Source organism: Ascaphus truei, chromosome 9 (genome assembly GCF_040206685.1).
Source record: "Ascaphus truei isolate aAscTru1 chromosome 9, aAscTru1.hap1, whole genome shotgun sequence".
Classification (NCBI taxonomy): domain Eukaryota; kingdom Metazoa; phylum Chordata; class Amphibia; order Anura; family Ascaphidae; genus Ascaphus; species Ascaphus truei.
Genome location: NC_134491.1, coordinates 32,171,264 through 32,195,692, shown reverse-complemented (window position 1 = coordinate 32,195,692; position 24,429 = coordinate 32,171,264). Strand labels below are relative to the sequence as shown.

Here is a 24,429-nt window from a genome sequence, read left to right as displayed (position 1 = left end):
CAACAGGTCAGCTTTTAGGAATATCCCTGCGTCAGCACTGGTGGCTCAATCATTCTGACTGACTGGGCCACCTGTGCTGAAGCAGGGATATCCCTAAAAGCTGGCCTGTTGGTGGCCCTTGAGGACTGAAGTTGGCCTCACTCCTGATCCAAGAGGTGTCTGGGATGGGTAATAATGCCTGCAGCATAACACCTACACTAGGGTTTGTAAGTGCTGGAGGTAGATGTAGAGTTGGCTTCTCCCCCTCCCCCCATTCTGACTACTCTTTCCTTCCCTCCCTTTTTTGGTGAATGTCATATTACATATTTATGTGATAATAATGATATGTTTTATCTTGTATCCAATGAGAGCTCAACATTTAAAAAAAAGCTATTAAACACTACAATGGAACCCCTCACTGTTACATATGAAGGAAGCACCTTTAGTTTATTTGTATTCCGTTCGCTTGCACGTGAATGCTGCTGAAAAGATTTTATATGAAAAAGTGGTCCTACCCGAAGCGAGTTTCTTTCCTTCTCTTCCGGAGAAATATGAGCGTCACAGCAACTACTGTAACCAGGGCAGTGAGAATGCCCAAAACCATGGGGACCCAGGACATCCTGGTATGAGGGTGCCTCTGCCTGCCTAAAAAAAACAAAACAGAAATACATCTTACAGACCCAACACAGCAGCCGTTTTATGAATAGTTTGTACATAAAAAGCATTAGCCTAGCCTATCCCTGGTAATGGAGCAGGCCCAAGTACTAATGGAGTGCCCATCCCAATGATACTGTAGGTGCTGGAGGAGGAGGGGAGGTAGCGTAGGCAATTTAAACTGCATTGGATAAGTGAGGAAGACCTGAAGGTAAGGGGAATTAAGAGGAGTTGTTCATGACCCCACATTCTTAGGCTTTAGCCTTATAATTACCTGATTCATACCACTATTGAGGTACTGGAGCAATTTCCCTCGCGCGCACACACAAAAAACAAGATTTAATTTTCTACAATCTGCTGTTACTTCCTGTATTTTAACCCTGATCACATACATACGTCATTGTGAAATATTCCAGTCGTTTTGGAGAAATAACGATGTAAACATATTTTAGCAGGAGCTCTTTAAATGTTTATCATTGGGATTTTCTACAAAAAAAACACGCCGTAGAATTGAGCGCTGTTGAATGTGACTTTAGAATGGGCATAATATTCTTTCCATTCATGAGCCAATGACTAGATCATAATAAAATCAGTATGTAATAGGTGCTCTCTGATATCTGATAACATGCTTTTGGTGGCTACATATTCAGACATAAATGTCACGAAATCTTAATCAACTTCTAAACATGGGAAAAAAAGGGGTTTGTAAGCAGGGGGTCTCCGGCGCTGAGCCCATTCATTTCAGCTCCGGGGACCGCCTGCTTGCATAGCTACTTATCTCTGAAGGGGGCGCCAGTATCTCCTGGAGTTTAAAGCCCCTGGTCACATGGGCCAATAGGAAGATGCAGCAGATGACGTTGTTGCTTAACTATTGACCCGCAGTGCTTGGGAGCTCTGAAAAGCAGCCATATAGTGAACCCTGGAGTGGCTACTGGCACCCACTATGGAGGTAAGTATCTCCGGAAGCAGGGGTCCCCAGAGCTGAAATTAATGGGCTTCAGCTCCAGAGACCCCCTGCTACAATAAGAAAAAAAATGGCCTGGATTGCCTCTTTAATTAGATATACAGAAATGATACTACCAATTGCAGGACCAATACTGCCCATGATTTGCATGCAAGGCAGTTATTAAAGTTATGCCAAGCCTGTGTAAGCAAAGGGACCACGGTTCAGACCGATCCTTTTTTGGATGCACGAACAGGCAAGACGCTCTATAAACACACATCGTCACTACTGCTGTACATTCCATTCCTGCCTCTTGCAATGCATCTTGGGAATTGTAGGCTATTCTTTTCTACCGGTTGTCTCTCATCTTGGGAGATAGAGACATGAGATGCGAGGAAAGCTGATGGATTTTGGGGGTGGGGGGGGGGGGGGAGAAATTTGCCAAAGACATTGGGTGGTGGGGGAAAGATCCAGACTTTAGCTTTGAGGCGAGAACACTAGGAAAAAGGCGTGCAGGGAGGAATCAGCAGGCAGAATTTGGGAAATGCAGCAATGTCCCACTAGAGATGGATGAATGTTAAAATTCCGCCTACCAATTCTCACGCATCTTTCTCCATTTCTGCGTAAACCCGTGAAAATGTAGTTTGAATATTTTGCGATTAGGGGGAGGGGGAAAGAGATGGGGTGGGGGGAGAAGAGATGGGGTGGGGGGAGAAGAGATGGGGTGGGGGGAGAAGAGATGGGGTGGGGGGAGAAGAGATGGGGTGGGGGGAGAAGAGATGGGGTGGGGGGAGAAGAGATGGGGTGGGGGGAGAAGAGATGGGGTGGGGGGAGAAGAGATGGGGTGGGGGGAGAAGAGATGGGGGGGTTGGAAGGAGTAGAGAAAGAAAGAGTCCTATTTCCACCTTTCCCCACTAGGATTCACTTCCAGGAACGTTTAAACTTTGTCCAGAACCTGAAATATAGGTTTTGCTACAGAGGAGGGGAGGTGGAGGTGGGGGGAGGAGAAAGAAGAGGGGAGGGGGAAAGTGATTGGGGGGGTTGGAAGGAGTAGAGGATGAGAGAGTCCTATTTTACTAGAGTCTCATGTTGCTTATATACCACCCAAACACACCTTTATATACCCACACGGAGAGAAACCTCTTTCCCTCACCTACATTTCAGGTTCTGGATGAAGTTTAAAACTTTGAAGCAAATCTTCGTGACCAAAATGTGGAATTGCATACTTTCGTTAAGTCAGGCGAAGCAAACTTTTCTTTTTTTCTTTTCCTGAATTCCCAAATATCCACACTCGCTAAATAAAATGCCATATTCGCAGCAAAAACGAATTCTCTATTTCCCACTCCCAATTCTGTGTAAGCAACCCTAGAATCCCAGAATCAGAACCTGCAGGTGCATATATATTCGGTCAGCACCGCGAGACAATGCTGATACAAACCTTCCGCCAATTGGGGCGCAGAGAAAGTAAAAAGGCCCCCAGATAGCCACGGAGTTATTTTTGCAAAACCCATCAGGCAATTTCCTAATTGAAATGAACGCCCGCTACGCAGTATGGAATTTACCGGGAGGAAAAATCACAACTCATTTGTCTTAAGCTTAAGAGTAATTGAACTATTAGCGGCTAACTATGAATAGCTTTCCATTAGTGGGCTTTCTTTTCAGGAGAATTCAGTACTGAAATCACTTAACCGTTTCCTTGTCACAGGGACCATTGCTTTGAAAGTCCTTCGACCAGTGAAGGAGGTACCTTCATCCTCAAATGTGTGGGACCAATAAAAATGGGGTCACTAAAGCCACACAGTTCAGTTGGAATGAATACAGAATTGGTAAGGAGCACAATGAAATACACAAATAGCACACGTGCTTTTATATGCTTGCTTGTTACAGATAACATTTATAGCAGAGGTGGCCACCGCCAGCCCTCAAGGGTCACCACCAGGTCAGGTGTTCAAGGATATCCCTGCTTCAGCACAGGTGGCTCAATCAGTGGCTCAGCTTTTCGACTGAGCCACCTGTGCTGAAGCAGGGATATCCTGAAAACCTGACCTGGTGGTGGCCCATAAGGACTGGAGTTGGCTACCCCTGATCTATAGAATACAGCAAGAAATGCAGATACCCCAACACAGGGGCGCTCAACTCCAGTCCTCACGCCCTCCCAACAGGTCAGGTTTTTGGGATGGCCCAGCTTCAGCATAGGTGGCTCAATCAGTCCCTGCTTCAGCACAGGTGGCTCAGAGGCTGTCTTTGCCACCTGTGCTGAAGCAGGGATATCCCGATAACCTGACCTGTTGGGTGGGATCCGGGGGGGGAGGGGGGGGGGCTTGAGGACTGGAGTTAACCCACCCGCCCTAGCGTACAAGAAGTTTATTTTCAAACGTCTACATTTTGGTTCTGCATTTGGACTGATATGTTCCAAACAAGGAACCGAAACACTGACCGGTCGACATAAACAATTTGTTATACACCGGAGGACCTGCATGTCTTAGAATATACAAAAAGGAGCTATCCATAGAGCCAATTGTTGATGTGAGGTTTTATGCCACGTAATCCACGTAAAACCCTTGTAGAAATGAAAAGAAGGTGCAGCAGCGGCAAAGTGCGGAAGGCGTCAGGAACAAGACTCTCCATCAGGTTTTCCGTAGGTGGTTCTCTACAGACGATTAACATGATGTGTGACTAATTCAATTGATGTTTTACAGATAAACATGAAAGAAGTCGCGACCGGAAAGTCCCTGCATCACACCCGCAATGCTTGTATACTAATAAACGTGTGAATAGGACACTATGTCAGACAATTAAACGTGCTGGGATAGCCCGGACAGCTTGTCCCAGTGGTGGTGGGGTTATGATCATTCTATCCACACGTTTATTAGTATACAAGCATTAAGGGCAGGATGCAGGGACTTCTTCGCTCCGTCTGGACTTTTCATGTTCACCCTAGTGCACCTGCTTGTTCATGACCTACGGTCACTCTAGGTAGAGCGGGTATCCGTTTGCGTTTGTCCCGATCTAGAACTCTAGCTTCCCATCGCAAAGAAAATCTAATTTAGGAGTCTAATTTTAGGTAGATAATAAATTGGCCTAATAGTTTTGCTTATAAAAAGAAACATTCGCTGGGGAACGACCCTACACTGGTGTCCATAGCTTTGTGTTGGTACTAGCGTCAGACGCATCTCCTTTTCAGTCTGTGTTAAAGGATACTAGTATACTTATTTCTAGCTGTCTACAGCGTTGTCTCTGCATAGGATGGAGACATACAGTAAAACTATTTTAAAGGAGTTTCCCAAAAGTTATTGTAGCCACTTTATTATAAGCTAGACGAGATAATTAACTCCAACCTCATCCATATATCAAGAAAAATTAGGACATGACAAATGCATGACTGGGATTAGAAGATTAGATACTTCGTATTATTACACGGTGCAACATGCTTTCGTGGATTTAAGCTTTCTTCTGCATTACCGATTTCACTTAAAAGACAAGAGAATACCATAGATCGATAATCTAATTTTATCTTTTAATCTAATTTGTTAGTCCAAATGAATCAATGACATACTGTAAAATTGTCGTTACTTTTAGATATTGATTTCATGGACCAGCGTTTGTGTCCCTTCTGTTGTATGCAATATGAAGGGCATCTCACCACCGTTCTTTATGTGAGGAGTGCACAGATCTTCTCGTTGTCTCTAGCCGAGACTCCCTTTTATCACACAAAGGGAAGGTACCACTAAACCTCAGTACTAGGAAGAAGTCTTAGATTGGCATTCAGATGAACGTTCCGGGAGAAATGGACGAATGGAATGAGCATGGAGTGGTTTTCATAGGGATGAGTTTCCATCTGGCAAAGATCTAAGCCAATCACAATGCACACTTTACAAAAGATCTCTGCATAAAGTAACTGTGGTTCCAAATTAATCAACCTTGATATTTAATTATACTTCATCTAGAGACCAGTGACTTCAGTAAACCAATAGGAGAAGTAAGCTTAAATGTTCCACCAGGAATCAATGGAACAATGTGACAATGGGGTTACTCACCTGCTTCTTCCTTGGGGGCTACAAGGAGAAAGTCGCTCCAAGGTCCACAGCCAGCAGAATTTGCTATGCAAACTCTCACCGTCAGATCCTTCTGCGGGTCCCAAGCAGTCAGGTTGGCTTGGTTTCCTTGCACAAACACTTCCCCCTGAAAATAAAGGGGTTCAGATGGGGGAAAATAAATATAATCAGTCGGTCATCAGGTCCCTAATAAAAAAAATATATAGAAATAGGCATATTAAAAAAGGTAGACACTAAGCCACCCCTTCCTGGACAAATGGAGATATATGTGCACACATAATAAAATCAGGAGTGCATCAAGTTACAATGACACCAATATAACTTGCGACACCTTCCGATCCCCCCATTCTGTTCCAGGCACAGCTTGTTCTGCAAGAAGGCTCCTCTTGCTTTATTCACTCTCTGAACCACAAGTCTTAACATCTGCTTGTGTGTTTCTCACCCCCTCATTTCTATTTTAACGATTCTCATTCACTATGCCCGCTGCATTACTGTGCATATCCTTCTCTCCTCTTATGTTCCTTACATCCTTCTCAATGCCATCCCTCTCCTTCAAGAAACATCCCTTGTCCACCTGCCTCCCCTCACACCTTCTCCTGTGCCCTTCAGAATGCCCGCTCCCTGTCTAACAACTTTCTATTTGTACAGCAGGGGGGCGCAAACTTTTTCCCCTGTGCCCCCCCTGCCGGCGGTCCCCTCACCTCTGCGCCCGCCCGCCCTCACCCCGCGTCATGACATCACGTTGCCATAGCAACGTGGTGTCACATGACCTTGCGGCGTCATTTGATGCCGCGTTGCCATGGCGACACGTGTGAGAAGCCGCCGGAGCCAAGGTAAGTTAGGTTTACAGAGGCACTGCAGCTCCCCCGGCACTTAATTTAAGTGCCTTCGGGAAGCGCGCGGGGCCTCTGTAAACCCCGCGCCCCCCCCGCACTCAATCTCGCGCCCCCCAGTTTGCGCACCGCTGTCAATGTACAGGACCGCTTTTTCTCTCGCTCCTTTTCATTATAGCTGTGACTTTGCTCTTTAAATCTGACCGTGCACTGGAAGCTGCCCTCTCTTATGGTGGCGTTACTTCCTCCCACACTCCTCGCCCTGGGGTGAAGGAGTGGGGGTCTCTCCACCTTTAAGGCCCATCTTAACACACACGTCTCTAATGAGGCTTTTGGTCAACTCCCTCTGCTAGTACTAAACATCTCATATGCATTGACCATGACCCCTTGCAGACGCACTTATAACACCCCCCTTCAGTCTCTAAATTCTTCCTACTTACCAATTAGATTAGCTTCAATCAGACTTAGAACTTTGCAACTAATATTGACAGATTTACTATAAATCATTCTTCCTGTTATTACACAGGTTATTAAGAATTTATATTAGCGTTAGGGACCCCTGAATTGTGGTCTGCCGTGCAGTTGGCTCAGAGTCTTAAAACAATTTTGTCCAAAAATGTCAAACTAAAAGACCATTTTACTTAATAGATATTTATACATATATATTTAGGCACTGTACCGTGTATGAGTTTCACTGGATGTGCTAAAACTGAGCTCTGTCTGTGTTTTATGTTCTGTCTCTGGTTTTAAATATATATTGCCATGCTCAGTAGCACTCCTCTGTGACACTCATAAGCTTATATATATGTTGTGGTTATTTTGGGGGTTCAATAGGAGCTTGTTAGGTGTCCAGTATGTTTTACCAATTAGATTGCAAGCTTTTCAGGGCAGGGACTCCTTTTCATAATGTTTACCACGTTTATTCCCATTATGTCATGTGTATTATTGCGGCAAAGCACTATGTACATCAATGGCGCTATACAAATAGTAAACTATGTGTGTACATTCTTCCTATTGTACAAGAATACGCACTCCTACAAAGCCATGTCCTATTCCCTGTCGTCTGTCACAGTCAGTAGCAAAACCACATATTCAGTCTCTCAAGCACGTTTCTTGTGCATCGTGTTGGACTCCTCCCTTTACTCCCATCCGCACGATTGGTAAATATTCTTATTTATTCCACCCGAGCATGGTTAAGATCTGCCTTTTCCTTTCACCATACTGCTTTTAACTAATCCATATCCTCTTCCCCTCACAATTTTAACCTCCCTGGCACACAGCTCGTTTCAATATTGGGCCATCTTTACTTGGTAAGACTGGAAGCCACCGTACGGCCCCATCCAAGGGAATGGGTCATCCAGGGCAATATTTACCAAGTCAAATGACTGCATAGGACACCTTCCATGCCTGAATACACCAGACAGTCCATTCACTTGCAAGGGTCTCACAGTGACATTACGCGGTGCTGGAAGGAGTCTCCTCCAGCAGCAATGCTTAGTAACTATGCCCCAGAAACTGTTCAATATTCTTCAGCTAGAATAAGTAACAAAGGAGGGAGAGGGAGTATTGGGTATTAAACCTTTTCTAGAACCACCAAGTTACAAGCTTTCCAACCTCTCTCAGGGTCTTTCATTGGGTATGGCAGAAGTACAGAACCACAATATAATATAACGTGTATGCAAGAGGGATGTGTGGCTGCAATGGATGTATACAGGAAGTGTGCAATAAGAATTGCTAGAATAAATACACTTACTCCTCCTGTCTCTGCTTCTGACCATTCTTCCTGTGCCATCTTCATATTAAAAAAAAGTGATGTTCCCTAAAAAAACGCTCCTCACTTTCAAGCGTTTATTCTCTGCTGTGCCTCTTTATACCTCAGGTCTGATCAGTCCCAATGTACCTGCTCATCTTCTCTGCTCAAGAGGATGGTCTCCTACCCAACAACTGCTTTCTTACGCCAGACATTTTTCACATTGGCCTCAACCTCTGGAGCTCAACTCTCCGAACTACCCAGCTACAGAGAGAAACGGCTGCCCAATACCGGTCTGGCATCTGTTGCTTCAGAAATGGAGTACAGCTAGTAGCGAGTCAAGAAAGCGAGACCGTTTTTGGTCCCCATAAATGTATTAAAAAGATATGTAATCATGGGATAATATTAGTGCTATTTAAAAGAAGCAGTGAACAGCGATGTCAACTAGTAATGCTGCTGTGTTTTTTTCCTTTGCAGCCAGAGGCAAACATGCTGAGAGCCTCTTGGCGAGAGAACAAGAGGTTCTGTGATCTGGAATTGGCCACTTGATTTACCTGTGTCATATTATCTTGTGCCCACTGCACTTTGTATCCCAGCAGGCTGTAGTTTTCCAGAGCTCCTGCCAACTCTTCCCATTCCAGCACCAAGCCAGAGTCCGTCCTGATCATGTGGATGTTCTGTGGGGCAAGTGGAGGCACTGAGGACAAAATACACAGCAGGCCTGTCAGTGGCAATCAGTGGTCAGAGTTTACATGGTATTAGGGGGTATAGAGTACCACTACTTTAATTTTTGTTTATTTACAAACATAATCCCATATTTGTATTTGGTGCATTTTAGAAATAAAAATATTCTATTTTACAATAAAATATTTCTAAAATATAACTGAAGAGCTTGTTTTTTTTTTTTTTTTTTTTTTAAATCGGGCACCATGCCACGTTTTTTATGCCACTTTGCCCACTTTTGATATTGGCTTACAATGGTTCATTATAACAGAAGAGAGAGAATACCACCTGTTGTGGCGCATCTACTGTTATTGTCCACTAGCAACTGCTTAAAGCTGAACTTCAAGCAATATCCTACATGTGTTTTTTTTAATAAATCAGTTCTATACCGAGTATAGAAAATACTTGTTTTTTTTTTCCACACAAAAAAACTGCTACAGCAATTTTGAAAGACATTTTTAATGTATTCTAATGTAACAAGCATTTTTGTTTCTATAGTAACCATTTACAAAGTCACATCCCCTTGCTCTTCTGAGATAAGCTTTGGCTCGAGCCCTGCCCTCTCTCTAGCACACATGATCGTTCACACAGAACTTTGCATCTTGGGTACTCTTCTGCAGCCCTAACAGTGATTTCAAGAACCCCCGAGCCGAATCTTTGCCGATCGATCGGCAATTTAGATAATCACTTGTCAGTGTGCAGATTGTATTCATGCACATATTGAATTTTTTATTTCTTTTTTTAAACGGCAGCTTGAACTGCAGCTTTGAGTTTTAAAACTTGCACATTAGACTTGCCAGCAATATTTAAATCTCAATGAACATTTCATAGGACAATTATACATTGAGATAAATTAAAAAAATTAAAAAAATATTATACATATATACAGTAATATTTACAGTTGCTATATGCTTTACTGTGGAGGGTTTTTGTCACTTTTTTTACCCACCATAACCTTAATAAGTTTGGTGATTACCTACTCTTAATCTCAAACCAGCAAATGCCAGCAACCAACCTCACACTGATTATACCCATCAAGGTTGAAACATGTCTGTGAGTGGGTTTACTGGCTTTGCATCTCCCAAGCCCGTCTTAAAAGCTGTGTCTAAAGCAGCATGCATTGGCTAAGGGTTGTTCAATAAAGGGCTTTTTATAGTCCGAAACGCGTTGGTGTTTTGTTTGTATTTTTTGATCCATTAAATAAGCTTCAGTTTTCATTGTGGGATCGCACTCTTGTTGTTATTTACTGGCTTTCCAGCACTGGATGTAGCGCTCCGTTTTTTTGTCCTTCTGATCATATTATCCACTTGAACTTGGGACCCTATAAGCTTCTGCCTGCCGCATTACACAGCTTTTCAGTGCCGCCTAAGTATAAGAAGTGCAGAGCCAGTAACCCTACTCACAGACAGCTACTTCTACCTTTTTGGTCTCATCAGTGCCAGGACGGTTATACTGGCGTTGGAAGGTGAAGCTCGGATAGGTTTCACCCGCACATTAAATAAGTATGGTGGGTAAACAAAGTGACAAAATTCCTCCGCCGTACAGTGTATAACAAATACAAACATCCCTTGTGAGCACATTACAACACATTGCATCATTTGCAACATATAGTTCTTACATTGGATGTAGAGCTCTGGGCATATTTTTATTGGTCCAGGAGAGCAGTTCTTCATGGATGTAATTGATAAAACTACTAACATATGTGCTGAGACGATAGAACCCCTGACTAACACACAGAAAAGTTAATCAATGCTGATATCCTCGAATAAATTACAAGCCCCTTTAGAGTTTAAACAGAAAAGTAAATATTAAGATAGCAATTGCTCATTAAATTTGGATGAACAGTCCCCGCTCAAGAACTCCTTTTTCTGTTCACACCATATTACTGGAAATAACCCAATAAGTAGAAACTAAATGAAGTGTGTTTTCTAGGTCTTTCCATCTCTTCTGCCAACGTGAAATGTGTTGAGAACAAAAATTTCAGTTTCTAAAAGGACTTGTCCAGTTCGCTGCGTTCTACAATGGCTGTGACAATGGCTGTGACAATCACTTGCTTGTGACATAACCAAAACTGTCACTGAAAGGGAACTGTGATACACTCGATGAATTGCAGCATAAATTGAATAATTAAGCCACAGAATATTGACAATGGGGCATTCTCCTAACAAGGAGTTAAGAATTCGGAAAGACCGAGAAATTGGAATTATATATTCAGTGCCAAAAAAGCAGAGGGGGGGGGGGGGGGGGCGAGACGATTTAAGCAGCATTTCATATCTGATGGCAAATAAAAAAAATAAAAAATAAAAATTGCCCACAAATAGGAATTGTATCATTATACAATAACATGTACATAGGATTTCTATACATACAGAGGTCGGTTCCTTCCCTTAGAGATGCTTTACACCTAATGTCTTTACCAATCTTTTAAATCCCCTAAAAATAATTATTTTTCATTTGGAGCCCCCCCAGTATATTCCACTTCGGATAATATATTAAATAAGGTTACTGATGTCAGAAAAACGCTCCCTTTAGAACTGCCCGTCTGACTCGCCTGTCGTTTTGTGATGCTATACCTCTCGGTACATCTCCCAATGTGCATGTCCTCCCGGTCACCTTAAATCACCTGGTTGGGGAACACGGTGTTAACCCTTCATTGTTAGAGGGTCTTTAACACAATGCACTGTTCTGTACGGCTACTGCCCAAGTTTAAAACTCAAATAGACGCTCCCATGGACACTGGAGACCCAGCTTTACATGCGCTGTATCTTTCCAATGAAAACAAACAGCACGTATTGAAATGTTTGCCCATTGTTCTGCAATGTGGTCCAGCGCCCTGTGCAGGTACAGGTGTAATGCGTTGCAAATCCCCCATCTGCAAAGTGATTGTAAAGGTCTGATCCCATTTGCTGTTCATCCCAGTGTGGAAGCTCTCCAGGTGTTATGTCTATTTTAAAGGAACGTTTAAAGGACAAGGAGGATTTTTGAGAAAGTATTTCACAGTGGGACTTGGGAAGGTCTCTTGTATTAAAGGCACCTGGCTGCTGATACAGACTTGCATACTCTCCAAACGTATCTATTTCGCAGGTTATAATGTATATCGGTTTTGGTCCTGTACCCATTGAAGCACCTACTATTTCTACGAGAGCTCCATTTGTCTCCTGGATGAAGAAGACACATACCCGGACTCTTAGCAAACACTGTTGGAGATGATGTGGGCAGATTTAGTGGAGCTGCCCAGTTATACAGATATTGGACATAGCCAGGCCAAAATTGACCTCTTGATCTAATGGTTTTTTATTTGGCATTATAGTTTTTTTTTTTTTTTTTTTAAATAAAAAGTACAGAAGCAGTAATGGCAGCAAAAATGACCAATGTACCCTTCCCTCCCGCCCATTTTTTATTTTCTTCATTCCCCCCTATCCCTAAATTTTTTTTAATAAAAAAGTAAAAAAAAAAAAAATGGCCATACATCGGAAACATCATAAATGCCTCCCAGGCCAGCTTGGCAAACAGATGGGGAAAGCGACAGCTTTACAGCAGCCCCCCACACCCTTTTTTTAATTTTTAGTTACACGATAGAAACCAGGGTTCTCCCAAAGCTGAACCGTGCTATATCAGCCTTGGGGCACCACAGGTTCCCAAGATACCAGTGACCTATAAATCTCAATCCAAGGGACACTAAATGATGGCCAAATCTTGGGGCAATAGAAAGCTGCAACATGATCAGTCGCGGCTTCCTATTGGACAGCCATGTAAAGCCCCTTTAGAATCCTAAAAAGTAATACCGGTAATGTCACAGTTACATATTTGGGCAACTAATGGGTTCCAGGAGGGGAAGAGAGCACGATTTAGCTCCTGAGTAAACCCTTGTGCCAATCTTTGGGAAATAAAATAAAAAAGTGGGGTCAGTTAGGGGAGGATTGGAGCTTTAAATAAAGGCAAAAACATTTGAACACTATTCCTATGCGGGGCCCCATCCCAATCAGGTTCATCAAGTACGATAAACAGTAAGCAAAGAAACCTGTTATATTACAATTGTGAAACCTAGGGGAGGAAATAGAAGAAAATGAATGAAATCAAAGACATTACCCATTAAAGTCAACTATTGGGACCTCCCCTTTCTTTTATTATTCATTTATGTATTGTTATAATAATAATAATAAAAAAATAGTACTAATTGTGCAGAATGGACGTCACACTGCAATTTATTTACTGTATGCTGCTTGTACAGGGATGATATAAACAAATCATTGTGATGGTTTCATTAATTTAATTGTGCTGTTAAGCTCTGCTAACTTTTATATATAACGGAAGCTGTGTTTCCCATCTCCAGGTCAATAATAATAAAACAATGCTTAAAAGAAGAATGAAATTACTATTCAGACAGCACAATGTTATACAATGCGAGTATATGTGAGTGCAGCGATAGTCCTGGTTATTAATTGCGTAGAATACTTAGACAGTGCGCACTTTTCTAGAGATACATCCAGTAGCTACAGCAGTGGTTTCCAACCTTTTTTGGTTAAGGAACCCCAAGTGAAATTCTGAGGAACCCCAACCATCTTTAATAGAACTCTGTGATCAGATGCATTGTAAATTCTTCTGTATTTGATACAACTTTCAATTGACCAGAAAATTACAGGGAACTCTTTAGAGATGCCCGGGGGAACCCAAGGGTTTCTAGGAACCCTGGATGAAAAAAAACCCACTGAGCTTCTGTATGTGTACTGAAATCTCACTATTTAGCCATTGTGTAAATGGTCTGGCTTCGTTTATCTAAAATATTCTTACTGGTTAAGAATCACGTTTAATAATCCAAAGTAGGACCATAGTAATAACTATCACTGTAGTAATATTAATGTTTGTAGTAATATTTTAAAAGTCAGTGTAAGTGCTACAGTTCTGTTACACACTGCTTGTTTGCAGGGATTAATACATTAATATATATATGGAGAAAGGGGGGGGGGATCCTCCGGCGCTGTGCTTCACTCAAATTTCCAGGACACATGCAATGTAAAACAGACAAGGGACCGCGATCAGGATGGGTTAAATCACAGTAGGGTGCTATGGGTGAAATATGCAATAGACACACTTACATTTAACCACTAGATTCCCTCTTCTGTACAGTATATGCTTCTTAATATAACCTCAGGAAAAGGGAGAGAACAGAGAAAACATAGTATAACACTGTTTATTGAACAAAATTGATTAAAAATATAGATTTCCAACTCACAAGCGACCATTAAAAAATGGCATCGAGTGCAGAAGTTTCAGTCTCTGCCAGACTTCCTCCCAGATGGTTAGGTGTCCGCGCGGAGTCTGTCCCAGTCGATAAGATGGTGGTGCAGGGATATGGATGAAAATCGGGTGGTTCGCCCAGACTTGTGCACAGCCTGTTCTTCCTCCCGTCAGTCAGCCTCCTTGCAGTTCTTTCCACGTCCCGCGCATGCGCATGCGCTCCGGTGGTAGTGTGTATCAGAATGGGATTCTGCTTCTCTGTACGGTGGCTCATGAGGACCAAAAGACTGTCAGACGCGTTTCGCTAAAAGCTTCCTCAGTGACGTGGATACATGGGGGTCAGTAGCACTTTATATATCCTCTAAAGTTCACATTGTCCAATCTGGCACATGTAATTGCTCTCTATATTGGCTCTCACGAGCGCCGAACTTTGGCTGCAGTAAGTAGTGCTGTATCCTTCTGGCTAGCAGCACATCTATCCATGTGCTCTTGTCAAGTCATGGATAGATGTGCTGCTAGCCAGAAGGATACAACACTACTTACTGCAGCCAAAGTTCGGCACTCGTGAGAGCCAATATAGAGAGCAATTACATGTGCCAGATTGGACAATGTGAACTTTAGAGGATATATAAAGTGCTACTGACCCCCATGTATCCACGTCACTGAGGAAGTTTTTAGCGAAACGCGTCTGACGGTCTTTTGGTCCTCACGAGCCACCGTACAGAGAAGCAGAATCCCATTCTGATACACACTACCACCGGAGCGCATGCGCATGCGCGGGACGTGGAAAGAACTGCAAGGAGGCTGACTGACTGGAGGAAGAACAGGCTGTGCACAAGTCTGGGCGAACCACCCGATTTTCATCCATATCCCTGCACCACCATCTTATCGACTGGGACAGACTCCGCGCGGACACCTAACCATCTGGGAGGAAGTCTGGCAGAGACTGAAACTTCTGCACTCGATGCCATTTTTTAATGGTCGCTTGTGAGTTGGAAATCTATATTTTTAATCAATTTTGTTCAATAAACAGTGTTATACTATGTTTTCTCTGTTCTCTCCCTTTTCCTGAGGTTATATTAAGAAGCATATACTGTACAGAAGAGGGAATCTAGTGGTTAAATGTAAGTGTGTCTATTGCATATTTCACCCATAGCACCCTACTGTGATTTAACCCATCCTGATCGCGGTCCCTTGTTTGTTTTACATTGCATGTGTCCTGGAAATTTGAGTGAAGCACAGCGCCGGAGGATCCCCCCCCCCCCTTTCTCCATTCAGTGACTAATACAGAGGTTGGAGAATCACCTCTGAACGAGACTCTGGCAGCAGGACTACACTATGAGGGACTGAAAAATCGAACCCATTTTTATACGGTTGGCGCAGTTATTTTATTTCTTTTTATTAATTAATATATATATATATATATATATATTGCCCACTTTTCTACAATTTGTTGCTTATGTCTACAGAAAAGATAAAAATACGTATTAGAACCAATGAGAATTCTTCATTTGCCAATTTAAACCTTAAGTATTTCATAGAATAAGGATTTTATTACACATTACTTTATTTATAGTTGTTTTTAAAAGAAGTAAAAAGTGGAGGGGCTTATAGCGTTGCATTTCCATTATTTTTGCCACCTGGTTTAGCATTCTGCAGCATATTGTATACCTGAGTCCAGCGTCTGAAAATACAGCCAATCAGTGAAAGGCGAAACTCCCATCTCATTGGCACACTGCACACGGATGCTGTGATTGGTCAATGGCTGAAGATCTTCTATGATGGTGGCAAAAGGTGGGACAGAGATAACCTTTGAGGATACTTCATGGGAACCATGTGACTCCATCACCTAAAGGGACAATGGAAGGATAGTGTTATATAAATAGACCGTATCCACACACCAACATATCCTGGAAATGAACCAGCCAACCATGCAAGACCAAATACACCATTTACTCCAGTTACTGCTGCATTCTAGATGTGATGAATAGATTTTCTTCAGACCAGAAATCCTAACTCTAAACAGCACAAGAATAAAATCAGGAAAGAATATTCTACTTCTGTTAGAGGCTGACACATACCCAAGAAAAGTAACTGCGGCCCCAACTAATACAGAGGGAGAAAAGGAATAATATTCTGATGCTTCAGCAAACGACCTCTTCTCCCTTCCACAACATTCACCCAGGGATCCACTGAACACATTGGTCCATAGTTATCAAGCTATATTATTCCATGAGACATCATAAGGCCCAGTTACTTGTCTTACGGTATCATACTGTATGGAATATGGGTCCTAAGCAAAATAAATGTAACCCTGTCAGAAGCAGGTTTTAACCCTTTGAGTGCCGGAGGGGCCACGGCTCTCCCATTCTGCCATGGGACATGATGGAAGGGGATGAGTAATCCCCCTTCCCTTACTCATCACTTTAGTGTCCTGCACTCCGTAGGAAAATTAACGGGCTTGTTTTGATGTAGCTACTAGAAAAGAGGAGCAACAAGGTTACAAATGAAACCCTGGGGCTGCACAGATTGCTGCTTAAGAAAAGAAACGGAGAAATCAATGTAGAAAATACAAACGGAGGCTTGGTAAGAATTTATATGAGCACAGCATGTCGAATCCTGTAACCACACGAGTGCTGCAGCAGCAGCCAGCAATGGATGCATTGCCTGCTCCCTGCAGTATGGCTCTCAGGGGATTAGCACTTTAGCACAGAACGCCTTCATATCTGGATAAAAGCAGAACCTACAGAACCGGTTTCTTGGTCAGGAATTCAGATGTGTATGAGGTCAGAGGATTAACCATAAACACTAGCACCATGCAGCAGCAAAAAGGTCCTCCGAGGAAGTTCCGGCTGCTAAAACATTTTCTGCGACAGGCATTTGAAGGCTGGGAGTAACTAAAGGCTTTTAGGCTGCGCTTATAGTGCCGGCGACGTTACGCTGCGGTCACTGGAAAAATCAAAATCTACTTGACTTCCAGCGATCAAGCCGTCGCGTCTACTATAAGCGCAAGCATCAATGCATTTGTTTTGCCGCGATGTCGCGTCACCTTCACCGCCACTATAAGTGCAGCCTTAACGTTTACAGTGACCCAACAACGTGCCTAGCATCGCATGACCCTGGCATGACAGGGGCCCTAACAACGTGCACAGCATGGCATACGGCCCTGGCATGTCAGGGGTCCTAACATGTATAGCATGTCAGGGGCCCTTATAACGTGCCAGGTAACTCATGGGCACTTGCTGGCTTTCTAGTGGCACATGGAGATTACCGCTATCCCAGCAGAAGTGGAACCCCCTCTACTTCCGTTTCCAGCAGCCAGGGCCTGGGAGGATCATGCGATCGCCAGAATGTTATCTCTGCTTTCTGTCAATTGTACAGCACCGAACCACAGATCGCTTAGTCCATTTAACCCTTCCGGCACCGTCACATATGTCACATGGTCGCCTTGCTGTTCAGTCCTTGCCTTTTCTTGTATTAGTACGAGAGGTGCAGCTCAAAAGAGTATGAGAAATATGAAATCCAAGTGTAGGTACCGGCAAAAACGGAGTTTATCTTAAGGTGGTTAGCAGGCTGATCAAAAGATGCAAACAAAAACTCTGGTTTATAAAGACTTCCGATCAAAAATGTATAACTTCCACTAATAAATTGCAAGCCAATTCAGGAAATAGAGCAGGATTTGTGTATTTTATCTTTTAATAAAGTCTGTAAAAATTGGGTTGAAAATGAAGAGTAAAAGAATATTTAAACTAAAATAATTTGTTCTAAATAAGTGGACTAGTATTTTCAAACTGCCCCATTTAATGTATTGATTTCTACCACGGGATCTCCAGTCGTTTTCCAGACGTTGTCCCCCCATGGGCTCAGCCACTGACGTTCTGCTGTTGCTGCTCCGAACGTATGGACATATTTTTATCCTAGTCTCAAGATCAGTGTGACTCATCCTCCCAAAAAGTCTGAGTCAGCACATTCACGGCTCAGAGAAACAACAGAGAAACACAACGTTAACCTTTCACTGCCAGTGACTCTACAAAGCACAATACCAGCGGGGGGAAAAGGATGAATGTTTTTCCCACTGCAAGTGGCAGTCCATCTATATACGGTCGGTGGCATCAGCTGCCACTGCAGTATTTTTACATCACCACGTAAACAGAAGTGCAGAGGTTAAAGGGCAAATTTACATAGTTACATAGTAGATGAGGTTGAAAAAAAGACGTTCGCCCATCAAGTTCAACCTATGCTAAATTTAAACAGCTACTTTATCCTATATCTATACTTACTTATTGATCCAGAGGAAGGCAAACAAAAAACCCCAGATATCCAATGATATCTCATAAGGGGAAAATAATTTCCTTCCTGACTCCAAGAATTGGCAATCAGATTAATCCCTGGATCAACATCCTTCCCATGTATACTGATTTGGTATATCCCTGTATACCTTTCCTTTCTAAAAAGATGTCCAACCTTTTTTTGAACAAATCTATTGTATCTGCCATCACAGTCTCCATGGGTAATAAATTCCACATTGTAACTGCCCTTACTGTAAAGAACCCTTTCCCTTGTTGCTGATGAAATCGCCTTTCCTCTAACCTTAAATTTCACTTGTAAATTAAGGTACTATTCAACCAACCCAGTGACGTGAAAAATTAATTTACGAATAATATACGTCACAATACAAAAACCATAGGGGGTTGTGCAGCTCCGATGAAAAAAAAAAGAGACTTTTTCCAATCGTCTTTGGGCAGTGGAGCAGGACCAGACTACCAAGCAAAGCACAGGACCCTCACCCGATTCCTCTGTTTCCCGAAAACAGCAACGTCATCCCCACGGATAGGAGCGAGGCTGGTGTGCGTCCTCTGTCTCAGTTCCTGGACCCAGGGTGGTCTCAGCGCCCTTTGTGAGCGCATGGTCTTACTTTTCTGTTTGTTTTAGTAAATTGTGTATCTGTTCTATGGTTTGGTTTCTCTCATTTCTATGAGTGGAGGATCGGAGGTCTCATATTACACTGGATCTCTGACCCACACCTGCAATACTGAGGTTCTCTAACCCCTGTCCCACACCTGCAATACTGAGGTTCTCTGACCCCCGTCCCACACCTGCAATACTGAGGTTCTCTGACCCCTGTCCCACACCTGCAATACTGAGGATCTCTGACCCCCCGTCCCACACCTGCAATACTGAGGATCTCTGACCCCCATCCCACACCTGCAATACTGAGGTTCTCTGACCCCCGTCCCACACCTGCAATACTGAGGTTCTCTGACCCCCGTCCCACACCTGCAATACTGAGGTTCTCTGACCCCCGTCCCACACCTGCAATACTGAGGTTCTCTGACCCCCGTCCCATACCTGCAATAGTAAGGATATCTGACCCCCGTCCCACACCTGCAATACTGAGGATCTCTGACCCGCGTCCCACACCTGCAATACTGAGGATCTCTGACCCCCGTCCCACACCTACAATACTGAGGTTCTCTGACCCCCGTCCCACACCTGCAATACTGAGGTTCTCTGACCCCCGTCCCATACCTGCAATACTGAGGTTCTCTGACCCCCGTCCCACACCTGCAATAGTAAGGATCTCTGACCCCCGTCCCACACCTGCAATACTGAGGATCTCTGACCCCCGTCCCACACCTGCAATACTGAGGTTCTCTGACTCCCGTCCCACACCTGCAATTCTGAGGTTCTCTGAACCCCGTCCCACACCTGCAATACTGAGGTTCTCTGTCCCCCGTCCCACACCTGCAATACTGAGGTTCTCTGACCCCCGTCCCATACCTGCAATACTGAGGATCTCTGACCCCCGTCCCATACCTGCAATACTGAGGTTCTCTGACCCCTGTCCCACACCTGCAATACTGAGGTTCTCTGACCCCCGTCCCACACCTGCAATACTGAGGTTCCCTGAACCCCGTCCCATACCTGCAATACTGAGGTTCTCTGACCCCCGTCCCACACCTGCAATACTGAGGATCTCTGACCCCCGTCCCACACCTGCAATACTGAGGTTCTCTGACCCCCGTCCCACACCTGCAATACTGAGGATCTCTGACCCGTCCCACACCTGCAATACTGAGGTTCTCTGACCCCCGTCCCACACCTGCAATACTGAGGTTCCAGTCACCACCTTAAGAGGTTTAACCTCTTCCTCGCCTTATTCTAATGCATAGCAGCGAGTGTGATGATTTTGTTTTTTTCTACCTCTATATTTTGAAGCGGTTTGTTGTGCTGCGCTATATATTCCCCTTTTTTATTCTTGCATATACCTGGGAGTGTTTGCGCTCTGTATCCTGCACCAAACATCACAAAGTAAGTCAGCAATGACCACAGGAACTCAATTCTAGCATCTTTTTCCCCCAGGAGCAACATATAAAACCTCTATATACTAATTATAAAGTGATAGGAACGGGGTTGAGAGTAGATTTGCCGTTTCCACTCTATTTTCCTTAGTTAAAGTGGAATTATTTATTCCGTTGCTCTTTGCCTCACTTCTCCCCCACCCCCCCCTAACTCTTTCATCTCTCTTTGAGGCCGGCCATGTTTCCTCTCTAATGCTCCTGTCTGATTCTCTTTGCTGCCCGTGGCTTGGCAGTAGGGCGGCAGATCCCAGAGTTGTGCCATCAGAAAACCAAATACACAAACCATCATTTGGTCGCAATTAGCATGCCTCGTTCTTTAACTCTTAACTCACCCTTTATCGTGAGGATGACACCTTCATAGTCTTTGCCATCTAAAAACCTTTTGCGCTCATCACATGCCCCCCGGGGGGTTTTAATGCAATCACCCTTATAATAATCTGCAGACTCACCAACTAATGAATTGGTTGCAAGTGAAACGGAATTATAATAAGCAGTGTGTGCTGATCTGCTTTAGAATTGCTCGTTATCTGTAAAATATGTTGCTTTCTAGTAAACAACCAACGTAGCTTTCAGTACCCGGATCATTAAAGTCCCATTTTGAATCTGGAAACAGCTCTGTGCTTCAAAACATGCAGTGATCAAATGATGCTTATTCTCACTTGTCAGAGATGTACCATCTTTAAAGAGGTGATTTCAGTGCCCAGTTTCTGTGATAACGGGCGAGTCACTTGATCTCTTTGTGACTCGGGCACAGGGATATATGCCGTGTTCAGTACTATGCGACAATATACCGGTTTCATTATGTGACAACACGATAACACAATTAATAAGAGATATCTATGATATTACATATATACATACATATACTGCACTGTATATATATACCTGTACTGTGCAAGAGTGGAGTGGGGAGTAGCTGTCGAATCCTGGGCTCCACGACCCTGCTGCAGTGGTGGCTGTTAACTTGCTTACGGTCAAGTTGTAGGATGGAAGAGGCAGTCCTGCAAAAAGAGCAAGATGTACAGTATGATAATCAGGATATGCTCCAGCATATTATAAGTCAGGGCCGGGAGATTAACCAATCAGAATCCTCCATTCTGCAAAACTATATTACCACTAGGGGTGTTTAATGAATAGAACGCTTGGATATGGAGCACTCTAATTGGCGCAGGCTGTTGCCATGGATATATTATTAATAATAATAGCATGTTCTTGTATAGCGCTGCTAGTTTTATGTAGCGCTTAGCAGAGACATTTTGCAGGCACAGGTTCCTGCCCCGTGGAGCTTACAATCAATTTTTTGGTGTCTGAGGCACAGGGAGATAAAGTGACTTGCCCAAGGTCACAAGGTGCAAACACTGGGAATTGAACCAGGTTCCCCTGCTTCACACTCAGTGCCAGTCAGTGTCCTTACTCACTGAGCCACTCCTCCCTACTGAACCCATCTCCTCAGTCAGCTGTTGTAATAATGCACAGAATGTTCCATTAGTCCACATTTCAGGGGGGGGGGGGGATTACATTAAATAATCACCTAAAAATAAAATGGCTGTTCAAATTGTAAAAGTCGACTCTAGCACACAGATGCAGAATACAGAATACACGCTACTATTGTTAAATGCTAGTTAGGCGCCACCTGTAAAGAATGACTATATGAGCAAATGATAATCTGCATGTACCAGATTTATATTATGGGTTTAAAGACCCTCAGATATTGGCATTAGGGGTCTGAAGCTATAAATGGCAGAGGTTGGCAGCGGCCAGCAGGGCATCACTAATAGGAAGAGTCAAATCCTCTGTGTTATTATATGGAAACTCCCACATGGGATTCCTAGACGTCACAGTTCCTGCTCGTTTTACACCCCCTCCTCCAACCTTACTGTTGATGTGTTAGTATCACGACTATACTGATTAAGCCCCTATTTAAAGATTCACCTCTGACAGTTATCATGCTGCCATATAAAAGCCACTCCGAGTCTGGCAGATCACGTCCAAAATGTCTTCCTGTGACCCCCACTAACTCACAACAGAAAAACCCTACCTCATCCCTCATATGGGGGTGTTACTACTGTGGGATACATAGCAGTAGGGAAAGTACAATCGCACAAAGCGAGTCTGCAGATCCCTATACAATGAAGCATTATTATAGAGGGGGCACAATTATACTTCCACAAAAGAAACATTGCCCTGTACCCTCTGTCAGTGCCAGCGAGGCCAGGAATGCCCTGTAACCTGTCAGTGCCAGCGAGGCCAGCAATGCCCTGTACCCTCTGTCAGTGCCAGCGAGGTCAGCAATGCCCTGTAACCTGTCAGTGCCAGCGAGGCCAGCAGTGCCCTGTAACCTCTGTCAGTGCCAGCGAGGCCAGCAATGCCCTGTAACCTGTCAGTGCCAGCGAGGCCAGCAGTGCCCTGTAACCTCTGTCAGTGCCAGCGAGGCCAGCAGTGCCCTGTAACCTCTGTCAGTGCCAGCGAGGCCAGCAGTGCCCTGTAACCTCAGTCAGTGCCAGCGAGGCCAGCAGTGCCCTGAACCCTCTGTCAGTGCCAGCGAGGCCAGCAATGCCCTGTAACCTGTCAGTGCCAGCGAGGCCAGCAATGCCCTGTAACCTGTCAGTGCCAGCGAGGCCAGCAATGCCCTGTAACCTGTCAGTGCCAGCGAGGCCAGCAATGCCCTGTAACCTGTCAGTGCCAGCGAGGCCAGCAATGCCCTGTACCCTCTGTCAGTGCCAGCGAGGCAAGCAATGCCCTGTAACCTGTCAGTGCCAGCGAGGTCAGCAATGCCCTGTAACCTGTCAGTGCCAGCGAGGCCAGCAGTGCCCTGTAACTTCTGTCAGTGCCAGCGAGGCCAGCAATGCCCTGTAACCTGTCAGTGCCAGCGAGGCCAGCAGTGCCCTGTAACCTCTGTCAGTGCCAGCGAGGCCAGCAGTGCCCTGTACCCTCTGTCAGTGCCAGCGAGGCCAGCAGTGCCCTGTACCCTCTGTCAGTGCCAGCGAGGCCAGCAGTGCCCTGTACCCTCTGTCAGTGCCAGCGAGGCCAGCAATGCCCTGTAACCTGTCAGTGCCAGCGAGGCCAGCAGTGCCCTGTACCCTCTGTCAGTGCCAGCGAGGCCAGCAATGCCCTGTACCCTCTATCAGTGCCAGCGAGGTCAGCAATGCCCTGTACCCTCTGTCAGTGCCAGCGAGGCCAGCAATGCCCTGTACCCTCTGTCAGTGCCAGCGAGGCCAGCAATGCCCTGTACCCTCTGTCAGTGCCAGCGAGGCCAGCAATGCCCTGTACCCTCTGTCAGTGCCAGCGAGGCCAGCAGTGCCCTGTAACTTGTCAGTGCCAGCGAGGCCAGCAATGCCCTGTAACTTGTCAGTGCCAGCGAGGCCAGCAATGCCCTGTACCCTCTGTCAGTGCCAGCGAGGCCAGCAATGCCCTGTAACCTCTGTCAGTGCCAGCGAGGCCAGCAATGCCCTGTAACCTGTCAGTGTCAGCGAGGCCAGCAATGCCCTGTACCCTCTGTCAGTGCCAGCGAGGCCAGCAATGCCCTGTAACCTCTGTCAGTGCCAGCGAGGCCAGCAATGCCCTGTACCCTCTGTCAGTGCCAGCGAGGCCAGCAATGCCCTGTACCCTCTGTCAGTGCCAGCGAGGCCAGCAGTGCCCTGTAACTTGTCAGTGCCAGCGAGGCCAGCAATGCCCTGTAACTTGTCAGTGCCAGCGAGGCCAGCAATGCCCTGTACCCTCTGTCAGTGCCAGCGAGGCCAGCAATGCCCTGTAACCTGTCAGTGCCAGCGAGGCCAGCAATGCCCTGTACCCTCTGTCAGTGCCAGCGAGGCCAGCAATGCCCTGTAACCTCTGTCAGTGCCAGCGAGGCCAGCAATGCCCTGTACCCTCTGTCAGTGCCAGCGAGGCCAGC

General features: G+C 44.8%; 1 protein-coding gene across 1 annotated transcript in view; it reads right to left on the bottom strand.

Moving 5' to 3' along the window:
• The window catches only part of TYRO3 (TYRO3 protein tyrosine kinase), an 87,163-nt gene that overhangs the window by 33,483 nt on the left and 29,251 nt on the right, over window positions 1–24,429 (bottom strand). The window contains exons 6-10 of the mRNA XM_075614303.1: window positions 21,423–21,538; window positions 15,847–16,024; window positions 8,769–8,911; window positions 5,614–5,758; window positions 495–624 (exon numbers count right to left, since the gene is read on the bottom strand). Coding sequence (XP_075470418.1) covers window positions 495–624; window positions 5,614–5,758; window positions 8,769–8,911; window positions 15,847–16,024; window positions 21,423–21,538 — 712 coding nt within the window. The remainder of the gene's footprint in view (window positions 1–494; window positions 625–5,613; window positions 5,759–8,768; window positions 8,912–15,846; window positions 16,025–21,422; window positions 21,539–24,429) is intronic.